The 18,302-nt window shown below is 48.1% G+C and overlaps 1 protein-coding gene across 1 annotated transcript; it reads right to left on the bottom strand.

Annotated features, from left to right (window-relative positions):
* Positions 1-2,079: 2,079 nt before the first annotated feature.
* On the bottom strand, positions 2,080-15,944 carry FAM186B (family with sequence similarity 186 member B). The gene is made up of 6 exons (XM_032421056.1): positions 15,581-15,944; positions 14,520-14,745; positions 5,908-7,576; positions 5,274-5,466; positions 4,263-4,441; positions 2,080-3,495 (listed from the first exon to the last, which is right to left on the bottom strand). Exons 1-6 carry the CDS (start codon positions 15,674-15,676, stop codon positions 3,306-3,308), a joined length of 2,553 nt encoding a protein of 850 aa, XP_032276947.1. The 5' UTR covers positions 15,677-15,944; the 3' UTR covers positions 2,080-3,305.
* Between the last annotated feature and the right edge of the window lie 2,358 nt (positions 15,945-18,302).

The following is an 18,302-nucleotide window of genomic DNA, read 5'->3' as shown; positions in this document are numbered from 1 at the left end:
TCGATATCTCCTTTTGTTCTTACCTTCTGAGCATTCTGGCTACTCGTCAGCACATCAGTCACTCATTTGTCCATGTCTCTGATTCAAAGAAAAGTTACTGGTGCCTACTGTGTACCAGGCACTAATCGTGGCCGTCTCAGCTTGGTGGCTCCCGAAGGGTGGAGCCACCACTTGGGGAAAGCCCCCCGACTGGTGTCCAGGTCAGCGGCCAGGTGGTCATGGAGCTGGTTCCAAAGATGAGTTCGGGAGGTGTGGGTTTCAGCAACAACACAGAAATCTTTAAAAATACACACATCTGTTTTATTAAAAATGTACAGTTTGGGGACTGAAGGAGGAAAGTAGTGTTTCTCAAAGTTCTAGAACTACTTAGCAATACCCAGGATGTTTGTGTAAAAACACCAGCTGGGAACCTGCATTTGAAACAAGCTGCCATGTGATGTTTAGTCACCCTGAAGTTTGAGAATCACTGACTAAGGGATGGAGTGGGGATTGAGATTGTCTCGATCCTTCTGGCTTTTTAGGGTTCCAGGAAAAGACTCATTTGACTTTTTACAAACAAGCTCAGCTGACTCATCTGGGGCTTCCTGGCGTTCCTTTCTGTCAGCCACCAAGACACTGAAAGAGTTAATTCAATTATGGGTTGGAGAGCCGCTGAGACAAGGCCCCAGGATGTGAAGGCCCACCCAGCCCACCCAGCCCACCCAAGAGCTTCCCTCATAGCCTCTGGGAGACAGTCCAGGGCGGAGCTGCTTACCATAACACTTCTGCCACATCCGAGGGGCTCTGCTTCTCTTCTTGGCATCTGCCTCTTGGCTCACATCACAGAGTACTTCATCTTCCCTCCCCTCATCCTTCCCTGGTCCTTCCTTTCCATCCACGTTCCTTCCTCTCCACTCCCCTCTAATCTCCTTCCCCAGGAACCAGGCTACAAGCCCTCTCCTCGGTCTGCAGCAGGTTGGAGGTCTGTGTGCGTCTGTGCTCGCCGTGTCTTGGCTGTGCACATGAACCACCGTATGTTAGCGGTGCAGGAATAGGCCACGGGCCACGGAGGGCAGAGCACTTAGGGACGGGCTTAAGATTCTTCTGCAACTGCAGACAGTGTTTGGTGTGTATGGGCACACAGCTACCTCACCTGTCAGACAGGGAGCCGGGAGGAGATGTGTACAAGGCCAAGCAGAGACAGCTCTTGGAGGAGGGGGTCTGCTGGATTTTGAGGAACAGGGCCTTTCTCGCATCCCAACCCATGGAGGGAAGATGAATAGCCCTTCCCCACATTCTGAGGGGACACCCCAGGGGCCTGTGGATGCGACAGGCTGTCCGTGGCAGGCAGGAGAATGGGGCAGGCGGTGTGCAGCCTGTCCTACTTAGGAAACTAGATGGTGCTGTGACCTGGGCCTCGGGGAGCTGGTGAGGGTGACAGGATCACAAAGAAGTGAGTGAGCTGGGACCGTACAGCTGCTGGCTCTGAGGATCCTTGGGGAGCCAGGGGCAGGCAGCCAGAGAGAAGGTACGAGTGGAAGCAGAGTGTGTCTCCACGCATGGAGCCCTCACACAGAAAGCAGCACGGCCACCCCCACCCCCCACCCCCCAGGCAGCAGTAGCCTGGGCAAGCGGCAAAGAACTTTCATTGGAGAGTGGCAGATTCCCACACCACAATAATGGGGTCCCAAGACAACGCGGGGAGCCCCCGCACTGAACCATCCAGGACCAGCCTGACACACAGGGAGGGGGCACCCACCTGGGATGTGGAGCAAGACAGAAGAAGCAGGGCTTTGTCTCTACACCTGATAGTATGATACACTGAATAAACTTGTATGGAGTTAAGAAAGGGGGAAGAAAATTGTATTCACCTAAATTCCCCTGGAAAGGGGAAGCTGTCTTTGCCGAGAACAATATTTTGATAAGTGCGTAAGCCTGAAGCTCAGATCCCAGTGGAGGCCTGGGTGTGGGTGGAACAGCTCTGCAGGAGATAGGAAGGAGTCTTTGAGTTTTGCATGTTATGCCAGAGAGAGGGGGGAAGAAAGGAGGCTGTTGTTTTGTGCTGTTCACTGTGAATCCTTTTCCCCATCACCACCACCCCCCCTAAATTTTCAAGGGTCAAGTGGAGTGTGTATTCTTGATATTTATGTACACATATTTATGTGTGTGGGAAGAACAAAGGGGTTGGGGCCTTAGGTTCAAACAGATGCCAAGCAAAGCTCAGGCCCTGGCAGGGATGCAGAGAGAGGAGGAGCTCGGGGAGAAGAGACTCTTACTATGGGGGGTGCCTTGGGCAAGTTTAGCCAAATCTTAGCGGGGCGGGGCCCCAGCTGACCCCTGGGTTCCTGAGTTCTGCCACAGTGTTGTTTGGTTACTCTCAATTAATTCTGTTTGCTTTCTCCAACTCAGCTGACAACATACACATGTACAGACACACACATACCTCTTAGCCATTCTCCAGGAACTGGAAACCAGGTGTCTATGTACTAGCTGGGACCCTCGGGCCCACTTCAGAGCAGAAGCAGAGCCAAGGACCAGCCTCGTTTGATGTTACATGTCATCCTGTCTTCTCTATAAGTCCCCGTCTGGAGGACAGGACAGCAGCAACATCTTACAGCCTTGGTTCTGGTTAGAGCTAGACTGGCAGGCATCAGTGCCCTCTCCCTGTCAAAGATCTGTAATTGGGGCAGGGCCAGGGCCGCAAGAGGCAGCTGGGATTGGTTCTAAAAATCTTAAAAGGCTCCTTGAAAGAGGCTTGAGTCTTCAACAAGTGACATCTTCAAGCCCAGAGAGGCAAAGGAGAGTTGAACCTTCCTAACTAGAAAAGCCTCTTGTTGGCCCACTGAGTCCCACCTCTTCCCCTCAGCTGCTCTTCCCGGAAACAAGGCAGTAAGGAAATGAGAATGCCAAAGACAGGCCCAAGCCCGAGTCTCAGGTTCATCACGGGATTCTTGGTCTCCCTCATCTCTCCATTCCTGCACCTGGTTCTCCTTGAGAACCACCCCCAGGCCTAGAGCAGAATTCACCTCCTGAGCCAATTCATGTGCAGCTCAGGCAACAAGTGGGAAGTTAAGACTTGTGTAGCGATCTTCTGAGACACTACGTAAAGTCCTCTGAGAGAACTAGAATGGTGGCATGGGGACCCAAGCTGATGGCTGATGAGGCAGGTGAGCATCCCTCTGTCTGATGTGGTACAATAAATGAGGTTGTTATGAATGTCTGGAAAGAGATCTCTTGGGCAGTTGGACAGAGACAGTATGCACTCTGGCCCCTGCCCTTGGTGGGAAGGTCTCCCCGAATCCAGATTAACCATCCAGGCTTGCACCTTACCAGGCCTTGAGGGACCTTAAGCTTCTGCGGTAGGAAGAATGCACATCCAAGGCCAACAGCCGGGGAATGTCTGGGCACCCTCCTAGCTGGTCCCAGGGCAGGTTGGGGGGAGTCCTCTTTTCTATTGGGTGACTGGAGGAGGCCACGTCAGTTCTCCAGATGGCCTCCATCTGGTTCTCCTGTTGGCTGGGGTGTGGAGGTTGAAAGCGTAGAAAGAGACAAAGAGTTAGATACACAGAGGGAGATGGAGAAGCAACAAGCTCTCCAAAGCTGTAAGGCCCAAAACATCAGGTCTTGTTTTCGTTCCCTCTCAAATAGTTGTCACCACCGTCCTGTCACCTCTCTTCCCCTTAACCCTAAGCCTCACCTCCCTGGGGCTCCTCTGGCTGAGGAGCTGCTAGAAGAATGCCGGGATAGCCTCTGTTCTTCCAGGCACGTGCCCCAGGGCTGCCCGGCAGAGGGCCACACTAGGGGAGGATGTGGGTCTTCTTGACCACCCAGAAGCTCATGGTAGCTCTTTCTGAGCCTGGAGGTTACACGGTGGGAAGGTATCAGGCTTGTTTATATGGGCAGATCAATAGCAGGTGCTGGACCAACAATGCTCAGGGCAGAGATGGTTCTAAGCTCTCAGCTGTGGGTCCTCAGAATCTTTCAGTTGCAGTTTGAAACCTACTTGGCCGGGCTGGCTTCTGAAGCCCACATCATCTCATAACACACACACACACACACACACACACACACACACACACGCACACACACACACACACCCATCTGGGCCAATGGCCAGAGCTGAGCAGGGCGGCTGAGGAGACAGGCATCTTGCAACTCATGAGGTGAGCTTGGCCTGTCTGTGCCCTAACCAAGCTGCTGGTCTCCCCAGTCTGGCCACCCCCAGTCTGCTCCCTGTCTCCCCACCCATCCTGCAGGCTGCCCGTCAGCTTCCCTGCACATACCGGGCCAGGCGCAGGGGCACACATTCCCAGTGCTTGGATGTAAAGTGCTCTGGGGACTGCTTGCAGGAGGGACCACAGGAGTGGATGTGCCGGAGAAAGGAGGGGGGTGGCTTGTTTTTCCTCGACTTTGGGTTGGTGATCACGGGAGTGTGCAGATGAATGTTCCACTCCAGCTGGAGCTAGAGGAACCAGCAGAGAGGCATCAGGGAGACAGGCATGTATCCCCTCTCTAGAGCACAGCCTAACTCAGGGCTGAGAAGAGAAGGTAAGCCCCAGGGAACCCCTCCAATCAGAGACCCCTGGGACCCCCAAGTATCAAATTTCCTAAAAATTCCTTGAATTATTATTTGCTAGGTTAGTTCCTGTTTACTCCTTTGTTGTGGAGAAGCTGGACAGTGAGCGAAACAGAGAGGAAAAAAACTAAAGGAAACCAGAGCAACGGGAACTCGAGAGAGCACTCAGGGTTCATGACGTGAGGCCAAGTTGTGCCTAGAATGCTCTGGGTATCTTTTTCTGGCATTGCGTGAGGAGCTGAGGGAACCCTTCCAGCCACCCAGAGAACTGTCATACGGTCCCTTTCCTTCTCACCCTCAAAACCAATGTAGTGAGAACCGAGCATGTGGGTGCAAAAGACAGCTGTGACCAAGCCGAGAGAGCAACCAGAACCCACAGGGGCAGGGGCAGAGGGACCCATGAGGGAGGGAGAACTTGAGCACGAAGCCGGGACTGCAGGGTCCAGCTGCCTCCCCTCTCCAGAAAAGTCTTTCTTCTACAGCTCTTTTTGAGGGCTTCTCTCTCTCTCCCAGCCTCCCCCATATACGGAAACTGGAAAGCTGCCCTTCCTCCCACTCAGGCGCCTCCAGCCTTCGCCTCCTCCTAGCTCCGAGGCTTTCACCTGCCCTCTTAGTTCCCTTCTGCTGCCCTGCCCCCAGGCCCGCCCCACAGCCCCATTGGCTCACTTCCTGGCCCTGTCCCTCCTGGTGGCACTGACCCCTGGCAGGGGAGGCCCACCTTGGGGAACATGGTCGCCATGCTGCTCAGACACTCTCTGTGCTTCTCCTCCAGGTCCTTCTGCTTGTCTGCCCAGGTCTGCAGCCAGAGGTTCTGCAGGTGGTCGATGTTTTCCAGGAAGATGTAGAGGTTCTGGGCCTTGTAGGTAGTCCCAGTTTCTCGCATGACTTGTATGTGGTTGATCGCTTCCTGTCTGGGAAACAAGGGAAGTGACTTAGTGGGCGAAAAGAGCCTCCTGCTCCCACAAGTCTGTTAAGAGCAACAGAGCTTGGTGAGAGCCGAGGAAAACAGGAGGCAGAGAAGTGCGAGGTGGTGGCAGGTGAGGAGCCTCAGGGCCTGGCCGGAAACAGGAAGAGAGTAAGGCAAGCAGGGGAGCATAGTAGGTACATTATGGACAGGGCGAAGGGAAGAGAGGAAGAAATAAAAAAGCGGGCTTAGAGGAAAAGCCCACGATGGAAAGAGCAGAGTGTACATGCAAGTGCCTGACCTCCCAAGGCCCCAAGGTCAGACACCCTTTGCCAGTCCCCTCCCTCAGGGGACCTCGCCATCCCCATTTGCCCTGCGCTCCTCCTCTCCGTTTGGGTGTTGGCTCTGCCCACACACGCGGTGGGCGTGGGTGCCAGGGAGTACCTACCGGAGGCTCTGGCAGCGCCTGTACAGGATGTACCTATGGCACAGGCACTGCAGCCGGAGCACGCTCCACTCCATGGTGGTGGTGGTGAGCTCCAGCGCCGTGCTGCGCAGGGAGTGGGGCAGCCCCAGCTCAGCCTCCTCACTCAGGAGCTGCAGGTTCTTCCTCAGGGCCTCTGCGTCCATGTGGTATACTTTCCCCTTAAGAGCTACCGGGGAGATTTGCAAGGGAGGCCGGGACACCTTTTGGCTGGATGTCCCTGTGACGGGGAAGGAGGCCGATTTCTTGGGCTTCGTGGGAACCTGGGAGGCCCATGGTTTCTGGGTAGACTTGGCGGAACTCAGGTTCCTCTGGTTTCTGCGGGCAAGCTGCTGGGTATTAGGGGACCTGGGCCAGTGTGGCCTCCTGACTTGGTGAGCAGACTGGGCCCGGCTTGGGGGAGGCACCAGTGATGCCTTCTCTAAGTCCTTCCACCGCCCAGTGGTTGTGAAGATCATCCTGTCCATGTCCTCCCCCGACCGCTCCGGCTCTCTCCGTGGGCCCCCTTGCACCTTCTCCTGCTGGCCCAACCTCTGCTGCTGCTCCCTTGCCGCCTCCTCCATCTCCCACTGCTGCAGCTTCTCCTGATGCTCCTGCTCTCGCAGGGCCCATTTCTTCTGCCGCTGCAGCCACATGGCCTCCTCCTCCAGCCACAGCTGCCTCTGCCTCTCCCAGCTGAGTTCCTCTTCCCAGTGCTCCACCTTGCTCTCCAAGGCCACCTTCTTGGAGCTCTCTGGGGACAGCTGCATCCCAATATGCGACTTATTTTGGAGTTCTTCCTTCTCCTGGGCTGGTTTCTGGAAGTCCTTCTGGTCTTTGACTTGGTGGCCTGGGCTCTCTGCCACAGGTCCTTCCCATTTCTTAGGAGACTTGTGATCCACCGGGGACAGCAACACGGGCTGGAGACGTTCAGTGTCCTTGCTGCTGTACACATCTGCAATCCTTGAATGTGTGGTCATGGTGGAAAGTGGCTGGGACGTTGAAGGCCTAGTACCACTGTCCCAGGCTGTGGCCATGGAACCTGGGGGCAGTGACAAAAACAACCACTCCTTCTTGGCTTCCTGTTGGGTTTCCTCCATGAGTGTTTCTTTCTTTGGGAGGGTCTCTTTCTCAGGGGGGCCCAGGGAGTCGACCAAGATCTTGGCCGGTTCTTCTGCTTGATCTCTAGCAGACTGAGCCTTCTTCAGCTGGAACTCTAAGGCATGCTTTATCAGGAGAAGGTCATGGTATTTTCCCCCTAGAATTTCCACCTGCTTTAGTAGGGCATCCCTCTTGTTCTGGAGAACTTTGAGGGAATTCTGGAAGTAGAGCCTCTGGCTGCTGAGTTCTTTGGTCATCTCTATTTCCAGGTTCCTGTATTTGGTCTCCAGGTTACTGTTCTCCTTGTGCTGGAGGGTCAAGGCCTTGTTGAGATTCTCCACCACAGCAGACATGTACCTGATGGCTCTGACCTCCCCCTGGTTGAACATGGTGGAGTCCAGGAGCTCCTGCAACATGGACGTCACCTCAGAGACCTTTGTGCACGTAGTATGCTTGTCCTGGAGCATCTGCTCTGGGCTCAGTGGCTGAGGGTAGGATGCAGATCTGGGGGGGCTTTGTTCCCACCAGCCCTGCCAGAAGGTGTGTTTGGGTACTAGGAGAGGTAGAGAGAACAAAGGCAACATCCAATGGGTGCCACAGACTACACTGATTCTCTACCCCCTGCTTGGCCAAATTCCCCATCCAACCCTCTTAGGCCTTTGGCAAGAATAAGGAACTGAGGCAATACGTGAGGCCAGGGAGATGTTGTCAGGAGAGGTCTCTGCCAGGCTCAGAGCTTGCCCAGAGCTTTCCCATCAGGGTCTGCCAGCTCCATGACACCTACAGGGCCCATGGGGCCTGAAACTATTCAATTCAGTTCAACTCAGTTCAATGTACTTCTGATCCTACATATTTCCCTGGAGTAAAGTTACTTTTCTAATCATGCTACTTCTCAGCCTCAGTATCCATGTTTGGCTCCCTACTGCCAACTACCCAAACTCTGGAAGCCTACCTGGTACTTAGATTCCAGATCACCTCAGAAGCTTTGTTTCCCTTTCCTGTTACCACTAGACTATGTAGAGAATTTATCACATGGTTCTGCAACTGTTCACATGTTGGGTTTTTTAATGACTAATGTCTTTTTCCATTTGGGGGGTCATGAACTCCTTTGATACTTTGATGAAACTCCTTTGACTGGACCTCCTCCCCAAGAAAATGCACATAAACACAGACTGTGCACTCTGTTCAAACCAGTTCATAGACCTCAGCTCCTCAGGGCTGGGTCATGGTCATAGTGGTATCCCCTTGATCTACATATGTAGGGCAGCTAGAGTGATTATCTTGGATCATCCATTCACTTGCCCATTTGACAAATAACACTGACAGAAAAAACTTTGGCTAACTTTGGATGAGGGGCTAAAGGGTATATGAAATTAAATGGTATTGAAGTCAAGCTAGCATTTAACTAATATTGTCAGAGAGGCCATATGGCCTAGTGATTCAGAGCTTGAATTCTGGAATCATATAACTTGGGCTTGAATCCCACCCTTACTACTTGCTTTAGGCAAGTTTCCTAACTTCTCAGTGCCTCTGTTTCTGAAAAATGGGGATAACCACAGCATCTACTCATAGGACTTCACTAGATCATGCATGTTTAGTGGCAAGCACAGTACCAGGTACCTAGTAAGTGCTCAATAACTAATTCCTAAGAAGAAACGAATAAAACACAGCCTTTGCCCTCCAGGAGTTTATAATCTAGCAGGGAAATGAATATACAAATAACTATATTTCAAGACTTGATGTGCTAAGGATTGTAGGAGAGACTGTCTTCTCCTTACCCACCCTTCCCTGCTTCTTCCCTCCCCCAACTATTGATCTTGCTTGATAAGGATCCTGGCCATGAGAAGCAATGACAAAACACTAATGTGACTACTGCTTATTAAGCCCTGAGCATGTTCTAAGCCTGGTGCCAGATGCCTCAGACCCAGTGGAACCCTGCTCTTGGGCGGGGTGCTCCTCACTTTGTATATGAAGAGAATGAGGTTCAGAAAGATGAAACAACTTGCTCAAAGTCACACAGCCAGAAATTGGCACATGGGATTCAAACTCAAGTCCATCTGACTGTGAAGCCCATGCTCTTGAGTAAGATTAAGAAGCCAGAAAACCTAAGTGTGGGGTCTGGTTTTGCCACAGTTTTTTTGTTTCGTTTTGTGGTCCTTTCTCTTCTCTGAGCTTTAATGTTCTCATCTACAAAAGGTAGGAGGAGTTCAATAATTTCAGGTCCCTTCTAGTGCTCATACAAGTAAAATTTCAAGGTTGAGCTGTGTTGTTGACTGACCATTTCTGGAGCAGCCACAATTGAGAAGGTTCTGAAAGGGCCTCTGGCTGAGTCTTGCTAGACTTCTTGGCTCTGCAGCTGGCTTTGGAGAAAGGAAGGGATGTTTTTCGGGCTCTAGCTATAAACTCCATTTAGCCTTTCTGGCTTTCTAGCCTTGATCCCCAGGACCTGCATGAGGCTACAGCCCCAGGAAGCACCAACAGGGACCTGTCTCCACATTACTCCTCCCACCACAGCTCAGAACTGCTCAGTGCTCAGCTTGGGTTTAACACCCCAACACCTCACTGCTGCCCCTCCATCTCAGATAAGGCTTTTCTTATGGAGGAGAGTCAGAAAGACCCCCATAGACCCCAGTATGTGACTTCTTCCCCTGAGGTGGCATCTACCCCCCAACCTCCGCGCCCCCCCCCCCCGGCTGCTCCTGCAACCTACTTTGTGTCCTTTTCTTTTGTCTTTCAATGAGAGTAGAGCAAAGGGAAATGAGAGACTCGATGCCTCCTTTGGTGGCAATGAGGGAGAGAGGTAATGCCTTCTCCATCACCTCGATCCATTCACCCAGAGCTTTCTCTTCCTCCTTACCCTTCCTGTTCCTGAGCTCATAGGTCAGATTGTCACCTGGAAAGGGAGTGGAGGGTACAGGCTGAGCGCAATCTGTCCTCTAGGGAGCCCCAAGGAGTCCCATAGCAATGGGGTTATACCAGCAGGCTTTGAGGTTGGATTGGATTCACCTCTTACTAGCTGTGTGATGTTGGGTAGGTAACTTATTTCTCTGAGCCTCAGCATACGTGCCTATAAAAGGGTTGGGTGGGGATTAAATGAGATAATACATGTGAAATGATTAACATGAAGCCAGCTGTGTAGAAAATATGCAAGAGACATTACACTGTGTTGTTGTTTACCTCTAAGGGCCAGGGATGTGTCTGCCTTGTTATTGCTCTATCCCCATTGCCTAGTCTGGTATATGGACAGTTAAATGAATTAACTGGAGTGAACAACCCTGCTTAGTTCTTGGGGGCAGCTGAAGGACCACAAAACTGAGAGCTCCTTGGGGGCAGGGCAGTGCGAAGTGGGGTGGGGCACATCCCTATACCCTCTTACTCCAACATTGCAGCATCTGCCGAACCTCAGAGCAGAGTAAGGTCTTGTGAAGGCATAACTCTGATCTTAATGGGGGTAGCACCTGGCTCTAGGGCTGCGTATAGTTGGTCCACACTCAAGTGGTTATACCAATTGTTTACAGTTGGCATCAGTGCTATTTGGCCCAGTGCCCATGAAGTCAGGGTCATTAAGGACTTTGAATATCACCTGTGGGTTCCTCTATACACTATCTGGTGTGCTCCACCAAAAAAAACCTGTTAGAACTAACAAAATCAGTACAGTTGCAGGATACAAAATCAGCATACAAAAATCAGTTGCATTTTGGGGCACCTGAGTGGCTCAGTCAGTTAAGCATCCGACTCTTGATTTTGGCTCAGGTCACGATCTCAGGGCTGTGGGATTGAGCCCCACATCGGGCTCCACACTGGGCGTGGAGCCTGGGGGGATTCTCTCTCTCCCTCTCCTTCTGCCCCTCCCCCTGTCTGCAGCCACACATGCACACACTCTCTCTCTCCCCAAATAAATAAATAAAAATAAAGTTCTCTTTAAAAATCAGTTGCAGGGGTGCCTGGGTGGCTCAGTCGTTAAGCGGCTGCCTTCGGCTCAGGTCATGATCCCAGGGTCCTGGGATCGAGCCCCGCATCAGGCTCCCTGCTCAGCCAGGAGCCTGCTTCTCCCTCTCCCACTCCCCCTGCTTGTGTTCCCTCTTTCGCTGTCTCTCTCTCTCTCTCTCTGTCAAATAAATAAATAAGAATTAAAAAAAAAAATCAGTTGCAATTCTGTATGCTAACAATAAACTATCTGAAAAAGAAAGACAATAATCCCATTTACAACAGCATCAAAAACAATAATATACTTAGGAATAAATTTAACCAGGGAGGTGAAGGATCTCTACACTGGAAACTGTAAGATGTTGATAGAAGAAATTGAAGAAGACACATAGAAATGGAAAGATACTCCACGTTCATGGATTAGAAGACAATATTGTTTAAAATGTTCATACTACCATCTTAGAGCTATCTATAGATTCAGTGAAATCTCTATCAAAATCCCAATGGCATTTTTCACAGAAACAGAATAAACAATCCTAAAATTCATATAGAACCACAAAAGGCCCCAAATAGCCAGAGCAATCTGGAGAAAAAGAACAAAGCTGGAGGCATCATATTATCTGATTTCAAACTATGTTACAAAGCTATAGTAATCAAGACAATATGGTATTGGCATAAAAAGAGATACACAGACAAATGGAATAGAATCAAGAACCCAGAAATAAACCCATGCATTAATGGGCAACTAGTATTTTTTTTTTTTTTAAGATTTTATTTATTTATTTGAGAGGGAGAGAGAAAGCTTGAGCAGGAGGGAGAGGCAGAGGGAGGGGGAGAAGCAGACTCCCTGCTGAGCAGGAAGAATGGGCAACTAATATTTGACAAGCAAGCCAAGAATACACAATGGGTGAAGGATGGCTCTTCAATGGGTGATGTTGGTAAACCTGGACATTCATATGCAAATTAGACCCCTGTCTTACACCATTCACAAAAATTAACCTGAAAAGGATTAAAGACTTAAATGTAAGACCTGAAAAAGCTTCTTGACGTTGGTCCTGGCTTATTTTGTGGATGTAACACCAAAAGCAAAGGCAACAGAAGCAAATATAAACAAGCGGGACTACATCAAACTAAAAAGTTTCTGTACAGTAAAAGAAAGGATCAACAAAATGAAAAAGGCAATCTACAGAATGGGAGGAAATATTTGCAAACTGTTTATCTGATACGGGGTCAATATCCAAAAGAAGAAGCTCATACAACTCAACAGTGAACAAAACAAATAATCCAATTAAAAAACGGGCAAAGGCCACACAGAAGCCATGATAAAAACCAAAGGAGGATGGCCTGTTCCCAGAGATCTTTCCCTTCACGATGCAAGCACACAGCTTCCAGAAGGTGGGCCCTTCAAAAGTGACGACAACTAAACTGTCCAACCGTAGCTACTCCGTGACTGTGCAAGAGTCATACCCACATCCCTTTGATCAAATTTACAGCACTAGCTGCAACACATTCCGAACTGGTTTAAATGTACACGGCACAGAATCAGTTACCGGGCAGCCTATCGACTTGGGGAGAAAACTATGTACAGGTGCTAACTCTCAGCGTTGTCCTGGAGTTTAGGAAAGCAGGTGAATGTGTGTCCCCCGCTGTGCTGATAAATGTGTCCACGCCAAACACCTGTCAGTGTGGGCCTGGCCAGGGCGGGACCAACTACTCCAAGGATGAGGAAACAGCTGCGCAGAAAAATCAAATGGCTTGACTAAGTTCACACATCTACTAAATGGTGGAGATGGACGCACATCTCCTCCACAGCAAGTAATTTTACCCACAAGGGTATGGTGTCTCCTGAAGTTGTAAAGGAGGTTTAGTGAAAGTGACAAGGGTCAATGGCCCTGAAGGGAGGGAGAGCAGGAGGCAGGGGCCAACAGCACCAGACAAATATTAAAATATGTATCCTGAGAGATATCGAGGGCACACTAACATTAGAGATGACGCATTTAAAAGACACCAATTTGGACACACTTCTTTTGTTATTTTTAATTTTCTCATTTGTAATATTAAGGATGAAGAGCCAGATTATATTTATGATTCCTTTCAACCCTATGATTAAATACGTATATGAAAGAAAAAAAAGGCAAAGGACCTGAAGAGACATTTTCTAAAGGCGACCTACAAATGACCAACAGGTACATGAAAAGGTGCTCAATGTCACTCATCATCAGGGAAGCACAATTTAAAACCACAAGGAAATATTACCTCATACCTGATAGGATGACTATTATGAAAAAGACAAGAGATAACAAGTGTTGGTGAGGATGTGGAGAAAAGGGGACCCTTGTGCACAGCTGGTAGGAATATAAATTGGTACGACCATTTTGGAAAGCAGTATGCAGGTTTTTCTAAAAATTAAAAATACAATTACCATATGATCCCACAAACCCACTTCTGGATATATGTCCAAAAGGAATGGAACACTACCTCCAAGAGATATCTGTATGCCCGTGTTCACTGAAACATTATTCACAAGAGCTGAGATATAAAACCAAGCTAAGTGTCAGTTGATCTATGAGTGGTTAAAGAAAATGTGGTATATACAATGAAATATTTATTTTTTTAGTTTATTTATTTAAGTAATCTCTACCCCCAACGTGGGGCTTGAACTCATGACCCTGAGGTCAAGAGTCACATGCTCTTCCAACTGAGCCAGCCAGGTACCTTTATACAATGAAATATTATTCAGTCATAACAAAGGAAATCCTGCCATTTGTCACAACATGGATGGACCTTGAGGGTATTATGCCAAGTGAAATAAGTCAGACAAAGAAAGACAAACACTATATGATCTCACTTACATGTGGAATCTAAAGTGCTGAACTCACAGAAAGACAGTAGATGGTGGTTACGGGGGGGTGCGGGAAATGGGGAAATGTTGGCCAAAGGGTACAAAGTTTCAGTTATAAAATAAAAAAGTTCTGGGGATCTAATATACAGTGTGGTGACTATACTAACAATACCATACTGTATGCTTGTAATTTGCTAAGAGAGTAGATCTTAAATGTTCTCACCAGAAAAAAAAGGGGGGGTGGGTAACTTGTGAGATGATGGACGTGTTAACTACCCTGATTGTGACAAGCCTTGCACAACATATATGTCTATCAAATCAATGCATTGTACACTCTAAATTACACAATGTTATTTGTCAATTACATCTCAATAAATCTGGAAAAATTAAAAATAAAATAAAACAGCAGGGGCTTGAATTTAGTTTCAGCCCTGCTAAAAAATGAGATGTCACAGTGGACCTGTGACTTAGCTTCATCACACATGCAGCTAATGTCACAATCTACTATGTTCTGGACAATTACATGTTTTTCCCTCTGGGGAGTGGATGTGATCACTGTGACAGGAGCGGGGGAAGGTCTCAGTGGGGAGGCACTGCACCTGCTGCCCCACATTCCCCTCCCAGTGAGAGCTGGCCTGGGGTGGGGAAAGGAGGAGACAGGAGTGAGCGTGGAACCAGTGTCCAGCGGGGAAGTGCCCGCCCTGGGGCACCCAGGCTGCAAACTCACCCCAGTCACCCAGCCAGCGGAGAATTTCGTACAAGTGCTTCTCTTTGGCCTTAGCATCTTTGGAGAAGGAGGCAATTTTCTCCAGCAAGATGAATCTGTTCTTGCCCTTTTGCTCTGTCTGGTCAGATTTTGCCTTTTCTTTTAAATCATATCCCAATTCTTCCTGGAAGCGGTTGATGACACAGTTGACATTGTCCAAGATGTCTGAGAGCTGGGAAGAAATATCCTATATGGGAGGCAGTAGATTGTACTGTTTAGGGGTGTGATCTCTGGCGCCAGATACCATGTCCTGGTAGTGTGATCTCAGACAAGTCGGTTCACCTCTTGGGGCCTTAGTGTTCTTACTTGTAAACTGGGGATCGTTAGGGTACCAACGTCACAGAGTTTTTGTAAAGATTAAATGAATTAATATTTGTAAAGTACTTAGGACAGTGCCTGGCACATAAAATAAGTGTTAGCTCTTCTTAATGTCACTTTGATGATTAAGACCAGGTCAGGAAGGGAGAGAATACTAAAAATCCAGAGCACACATTCCTTCAGAATTTCAAAATTTTCTAGGGACTTCTGGACATCTCAATAGGATCCAGAAGCAACAGACTGAAAAATGAGGCCCTAAGAAACCCTTAGGATCAGAGGCTCCCATAAAAAATATGCACTAGAGGCTCGCGTGAGGGTGATTTCAGCCTTTGGCCATTTCCCTGTAAGCTTCTAGGGCTTAGTGTGAAGGATTCTGACAGGTGGCCAAGAACAGACCTGAATCAGGAACTCTGGGCCCCTCTTCTTGCCCTGCTAAGACCTATCACTATGTGTCTCAGGGCCATCCTTATGGGCTGTTCCCTTCCTGTGCCCTGTCTCGCGGGGGTGGTTTCATTCCAGCTCGCCCTTTAGAGGCCAAGTCTAGAAGATGGATATTTTGGATTAATCTGTCTGCAAACCCAGCTTGCTGAGGATCCCACGACCCCTGAAGGCCCAGAGCTGGACACTTGCCCCAATCTAGGATCAGATCCCAGTCTCCACATCAGATCCCAATAGAAGGGTGACTCCTTCATTTCAGGTGTTACCTCCTGAGCCCGTGTTAACTGGGCAGCCTCAATCTTTGAAATGATGGCTTTCACCGATGCAGGGGTCATCAACTGTGGGGGCCTGTCTTTCTCCATTTTGGATCACCCTGTTAGTTGCAAGGATGTCCTGTGTCTCTGGTACCCAGGCCTGGACATGTGATGCTAGCTGCTTTGGGGTTAAGGGCTCCAGCGCGGTTCCTGAGTACCCTTTCCCTAGCCACAGCTCCCTGTAACTGCCAGGCATCAGGTTCCAACTGACCTTTTCTCCAGTGACATCATCAGTTTGATTAGAAGAATGGCTCCTTGTCAACTGCTTGGTTATCTAGCTTTTTATCCATTACCTAATATATATTAAGTCGACCTATTGTGGGTTGGTTTTTTTTTTTTTAAAGATTTTATTTATTTGTCAGGGAGAGAGAGAGCACAAGCAGGGTGAGTGGCAGACAGAGGGAGAAGCAGGCTCCCTGCTGAGCAAGGACTCAGGGATCATGACCTGAGCTGAAGGCAGATGCTTAACCGACTGAGCCACCCAGGCGTCCCGTGTTGACCTATTGTTTTTTTTCTTAAGTCCTTAAATGTTCTGCTACCAAACTAAATATTACTGGCTAAAAATAGGAAGAAGCAATTAGAAAAAGTTCTTTGCCCAAAGAAAAGGTTTTAAAAATTAGAGCCAATCAATAACTAATGGTGATGTTTGCATTTGCACCAGGGACCAAGGCTCTTTCAGCACTTTTACTTACTGAAGGTGATCACTATTGCAAGATGGCTTTTAGAAACAAATGTCTAAAATGGACATTGTTGTATGCCCAGGACCTAGAACCAAGCCTGGCACACAGTAGGCACTTAATAGAACACTTGTTGAATGAATGCGTACATGAGAACAAATACATATAGTTGCAAATTATTCTTCCATGCTACTTAAAAGTATTCCCAATTAACAGATAAGGAATTAAATATTGTAAGTTCAGTTCTCAGCAGTGTCATGGCCATTTAATAACTTGTCACCTGACACCCGTCTTTCAAAAACCATCATTCATTCATATACTCGAAGTTAGCTCTTTTATTGCCTCTTTCGCTCAATGAACACTTATTAAGAACATTCTACATGCTAAGCCTGGGCCTAGGTGCTAGAAATACAGAAATGAGTGAGACCTAGTTCTGTCCTTGAGGCACTCATACCCTGGTTTACAGACACCTCTCTTTCTATACATCTGGCACTGGATAGTCCTTTAATCCCTTAAGATTTCAGAGCATGTTGTAGTTTACAAATAACTTATTTGTCCTTAAAAACATGGATGAGGGGCGCCTGGGTGGCTCAGTCAGTTAAGCATCTGCCTTCTACTCAGGTCATGATCCCAAGGTCCTGGGATGGAGGCCTGCGTTGGGCTCCCTGCTCAGCAGGGAGCCTGCTTCTCTCTCTCCCTCTGCCCGCCACTCCACCTGCTTGTGCTTTCTCTCTCTCCGTCAAATAAATAAATAAAATCTTTAAAACACAACACAACAAAACAAAAACATGGATGAGCCAGCTAAGGCTCAGAGGAGTTATGAGATTTACCTAAAGTACAGAGCTGGGAAGTCAGGACTTCACCCTGTTTTCCTGATTCCCGATCTGGGGTCCTTTCCTTTTTTCCTCTCCTTCCTCCGCTTCCTCCCTTTCTTCTTTCTTTTGAACTCAGTCATACTGATAATTAGATTACCTATAAATGACCTAAGAAAGCTAATTAAAAGATAGAGATTGTAAGGTTCAATAACGAAAAACCCAAGACTCAATTATGTGCTGTCTATAAGAAACACACTTTAAATAAAAAGACACACATAGGTTAAAAGTAAAAAGACAGAAAGAGATACACCATGCTAATACTAATCAAAAAGAAAGCTGGAGTGGCTATATTAATATCAGACTTTAGAATAAGAAATATTAGCAAAGATAAAAAGGGAGGGACATTCCATAATGATAAAGGTGTCAATTAATAAAGGGGATATAATCCGGGGCACCTGGGTGGCTCAGTCAGTTAAGCGTCTGCCTTCTGCTCAGGTCATGATCTCAGGGTCCTGGGATCAAGCCCTGTGTTGAGCCCCATGTCAGGCTCCCTGCTCAGTGGGGAGTCTGCTTTTCCCTCTCCCTCTGCCCTTCCCCCTGCTCATGCTCTCTCTCTCAAATAAATAAATAAATAAAATCTTTTTAAAAAAGGATATAATCCTATATGTACATACACCTAATAAAAGAGCTTCAAAATATATGAAGAAAAAAAAACTTATAGAAGTGAAAGGAGAAATGGACAAATCCACAATTATAGTTAGAGATTTCAACACTTCTCTTGCAGGAATTGGTAGAAGTAGGAAAAAATAAGTAAGGATTTAGAGGTTTTGAAAAATACTATCAACCAACTTGACTCAATTGACATTTATAGAACACCTCATCCAACAACAACAGCAGGACACATGTTATTTCCAAATGCATATAGTACAATAATCTGAGGGCCCCCTGGGTGGTTCAGTCAGTTAAGCGTCTGCCTTTGGCTCAGGTCATGATCTTAGGGTCCTGGGATGGAGCCCTGTGTTGAGCCCCGCATCCAGCTCCCTGCTCAGCGGGGAGCCTGCTTCTTCCTCTCCCTCTGACCCTCCCCCTGCTTGTGTTCTGTCTCTCTCTCTCAAATATATAAATAAAATCTTAAAAAAAAAAAAAGAACAATAATCTGAGCCTTAAAACAAATATCAATAC

The sequence above is a fragment of the Phoca vitulina genome, unplaced genomic scaffold, assembly GCF_004348235.1.
Source record: "Phoca vitulina isolate PV1807 unplaced genomic scaffold, GSC_HSeal_1.0 scaffold23, whole genome shotgun sequence".
NCBI classification, from domain to species: domain Eukaryota; kingdom Metazoa; phylum Chordata; class Mammalia; order Carnivora; family Phocidae; genus Phoca; species Phoca vitulina.
Note: the sequence above shows the minus strand (reverse complement) of the source record. Positions and strands in the feature narration are given on the sequence as shown.